This window comes from Cyprinodon variegatus, unplaced genomic scaffold (genome assembly GCF_000732505.1).
Source record: "Cyprinodon variegatus isolate N-32 unplaced genomic scaffold, C_variegatus-1.0 Scaffold89, whole genome shotgun sequence".
NCBI lineage: Eukaryota > Metazoa > Chordata > Actinopteri > Cyprinodontiformes > Cyprinodontidae > Cyprinodon > Cyprinodon variegatus.
In genome coordinates this window covers 1,491,133-1,495,132 of record NW_015150542.1, presented here as the reverse complement: position 1 = coordinate 1,495,132, position 4,000 = coordinate 1,491,133, and the positions used below count along the sequence as shown (strand labels likewise).

General features: G+C 37.9%; 1 protein-coding gene across 1 annotated transcript in view; it reads left to right on the top strand.

Annotated features, from left to right (window-relative positions):
* The first annotated feature begins 3,248 nt into the window (after positions 1 to 3,248).
* LOC107083994 (phosphatidate cytidylyltransferase 2-like) overlaps positions 3,249 to 4,000 on the top strand; it is a 34,546-nt gene continuing 33,794 nt past the window's right edge. Inside the window, exon 1 of the mRNA XM_015373618.1 lies at positions 3,249 to 3,573. Within this exon, the coding sequence (XP_015229104.1) occupies positions 3,502 to 3,573 (72 nt within the window). The 5' untranslated portion in view covers positions 3,249 to 3,501. The remainder of the gene's footprint in view (positions 3,574 to 4,000) is intronic.

Below are 4,000 nucleotides of genomic sequence, written 5' to 3'. Positions count from 1 at the left end.
AAAAATAAAAAAATATATATATACATTGGATTTAATATAAAATCTAAACTGTTTCCAGATTTCCGCTTCAAGGAAACCTTAGTATCAGTATGTGAGTATGCATACACAGGGGTGTGTTAAAAACTGAATTTACTTTAGGGCATCACAGCCTCTAGGAGTAATAGATATTAATGTAAAGACGGTGATGCTCCTTAATCTCTTCTGGACTTTGCTATTCATTAAGCCCAGATTAGGAAGATGACATCCCACAGTCAGCTGTATTTGGCAAAACTGGTAATGACTCCATCAAGTGACTGGAAGAACTTTTCGCCCACCGTTTCTAGGAGTTGTTTTCAAATTCATCCACAACAATAACTCTTTTAGATTAAAGGACACACCTTTAGAAATGTTCCCCTTTTGACTTTGTCCACAGAATATTTCCCCAAAGGTGCTGGGGATCTTCTATATTTCAATTAGAAGTCTTGAAGCCTGATAAATGGGTTTCTAACCCTTTACCAGATTATGCTGATAGAGAGGTTCTGTTCATGGGGATTTTATGATTTTTATTCCAATAATTGGGTCAAGTTAACCAAAGAAGTTTGGCTCTTCAGCGTTAATATAAATAAATGCATGTTTGTATGGGCTGCTCAGTAGCGCAGCAAGAAGGTTGCAGGTTCGAATCCCGGCCCGGGATGGAGACTTTCTGCATGGAGTTTGAATGTTTCCCCGTCAGAAGATGGATGGATGGCATGTTTGTACAGTTAATCAAGGCCTGGTAGGTTCAGTAGGCTGTTTTTGTTTTGTTTTTTGTTTGTTTTTTTACCTTAAGAACCAAATTATGAGGAAAAAAAAAACATCTTGCATTTGATCTTATTAATTCTGATTTAAGAGTTTGGCTCAGCTACATACAACATTTAACTGTGACAAAACCAATCAAAAGAAGTTGTGTTTCCTATGACTAATGCAGTGTTTAAACAATCACAACTCATGTTGTATGATTTTTTTTAGATTTTATCACATGTGCTTTAGGATTTTATTTTGTAAACGTATTTATTTATAGCTAAAGCACATACAGATTTCCATCAGGAAACACAGAAGAGACATGGTAGAAATTAAATTTCATTATGTTTTGGGTTTGAATTTTAATACAGCATATTAAACTCTCTAAAATGCAGGATGTATATGTGGTTTTTCTAGCATTTGTTTGAAAAATCCAGCACTTTTCTGGTATAAATGATGCAACATTAGCCAAAAGCATGATACTACCCCCACCATGCTTAGCATGGAGCATGTGATGCGGTTAAAGGCAGGACTCTAGTAAAATTTATGAAAATGTCCTGTTCATTTTGCAGAACTTGTAAGTTTCAATAATTCAAATGTGTAAATTGATTAACTAATACTGAAAACTATATTGTATTGAACTGAGTTATAATCTGTACAGCTTGATCAGGAATGCTTAATGTGTTTTTTTCGGGATTGTATCTTTCAGTTTTTTTTTTTTTTTATTCCTTTAGATATTATTTGGAGCAATATGAGGAAATCTGAGTATAACTGCTGCATTTAAAGAAGTCAGTCCTTAACTGACCAGCTTTTATCTTTAGTTTATTTTATGTTTTATGCAGAATGTGTGTCTGTGTTCTGAAGTCATTTTTCACTGCTTGTTACTGCAGAGAGAGAAGCCAAGCAGGTTAACCCAGTATGAACTGAATGGAGGGTGAGTCTGCAGCAGTGGATAAAGTAAAAAAAAATAAAAACATACTCACACCGGAACTAAGATTTCCTGCACTTCAAAGTAAAACAAACAGTTAATAAAATAGCACAAATGTGATCATTTAATGGCCTCTAAGGTTAAATAGGTACAAATGAAAGTATGCAATTCTATTTTATCTATCTTTTTGCAGTATATTATATAATTGTAATAGGGGGATTTAATATTCAGCATTTTTAAGCTGTCTGTTATTTTACTATTCACTATTATGAAATTAAGTCCCCAGTGTGCAAGTTTAATAAAAATCTGTTTACACTGGATCAATTAAGAAATGATTTCAATTCAGAGTAAAGTACAAAAAAGTTAATTAATATTGAAAATCACTGTGGATAGACGAAAAGGTCTGAACAATAAACTGAATTATTGTGGCCCGCAGAGAATGAAAAGAAACAACTTGTAGAAAAATACAAATAGAATTTTGAACTCAGACATGTCATGTACTTTATACTATTTTGTTCCAGTGTCACGATGATCAGCCCATGTTTAATACTCCAAAATCAGCCTTTATAGTGATAGACTGTTTGTGGTTTTGGCTCAGTTGTCTTTTCTGGATCATGCTCCCTACATTCGCTGTCACAGCACAGTAATACCAATTCATTAAAAGTCACCTGCTGCTGAAAAATGAAACAGACATCTAGGTGCATGTCCTAGATATATCTGTCAAACACCGACTATAGCTGCAATTCACAGTTTTGGAGCCTCCACTAAATTTCTGAATGATTTCCCATTTACTTTCACTTCTGTTTCTACTACAGATTTACCTTCCACATGACTTTCCTTTAATATGATGAATGCTAAACTGTGTGGGCAGCCAGCTTATTCATTAATGGCCCAAGTGTGTCTTTCTGTTTTTGGGGGTTGATTGAATATCTGTTAAACAATTGTCCTCCTCATGTTAGTGTTGCACCGATGCCCGATACCTGGATCATGGCTTTGTCAAGCTGCTGCCTACCTTTGTGAAAGAGGAAAAAGACTCATACAAAGTGAATCCAGTAGAAGTTTTTATTGCCTACCTGGAATGGTTGACAATAGTTGAATAAACTTTTGGCTCATAAAATGGTATCGGTGCCCTATTTGTTGGTACTCGCCTATACCACTACCACCATTTTAGAGCTGGATCGGGGCCCCGCACGATACTGGTATCGGTGCAACACTACCTTAAACATTTCTGACTTAAAAAGCAAATTTTTGGTCTACTGTTTTATTTTAAAATCCCGTGGTCCTGGGTAGTTGAATTTGACAGAGTCTTAGTTCTTATAAAAATGTAAGAAATAGGCAAAATCTAACTCTTTGTGATGACGACTGTTGCTTTTCCTAATTATAGTTAAATAATTATTGTTAGAGTTAAATAAAACAAATGAACTATTTAGTTACTTAGCTTAGTTATTAGTTTATTATTCTCGCCTAAACTGTAATTTTACAGATTTTTTTTAGCTTTTATTTTTAAAGAGCCTACCGGAAGTAGTTTGTCTATATATTCCGTGTCTTCGCACCAGCAGGAGGAGAAGCAGGGACTGCGGTGGTAAACAAACAGGTATAGAAGCGGCCCCGCACAGCGGAGCTCTTCTGTCGCCAACGGTTGACTTTCAGGGAATTTGACCTCCTTCACGGACCGCGGAGGAATTCAAACCGGTTCTAAAATCCCCCCGAACTCCGACTGCCGAAACTCCAAGGTTCGCCCTCCCCACCTCCCTGCCCTGTGAGTCGGTTTATGTGACACATTAGCGTCCCCGGGGGGGCGAGACGAGCGAAACATGACTGAGCTGAGGAAGCGAGGCGGCGGCGGAGGAGGAGACCCGGACACCGCCGAGAATATCAGCGACAAGGTGAGCTACACCTTTCGGCTGGAAGGAGACACTGGTATCACCGTTTGGGAAACCGGTCCCGGCTGGTTGTTGTTGTCGGACAGCAGGGTTAGCCGGGCTAGTTAGCTGTCCGGTTAATCCAGCTTCAGCCGCAGGGAAACGGCTCTGAGTGGGACGATCAGCTGCATGTCACGGCTGAGTGCCTTCAGGTGGACTCTGAAATGTCAGGTTCATTTTAATTTTGAAAAGGCATCTTTGAATTTAACACCGTGAAGTAATCTTTGATTAAATTAATCAATTAAAACACGACCTAATTAAATGCTCTGATTGATAAGAAGCCTTCTATATCTTTTTAACCCTTTTGTAGGGCAGGTTATTTTTTGATCACTTACAAATGGAGTCCCCCCCCCCCTCCCTCAGTGAGGTCTAGAAGCACCAGATCTATATG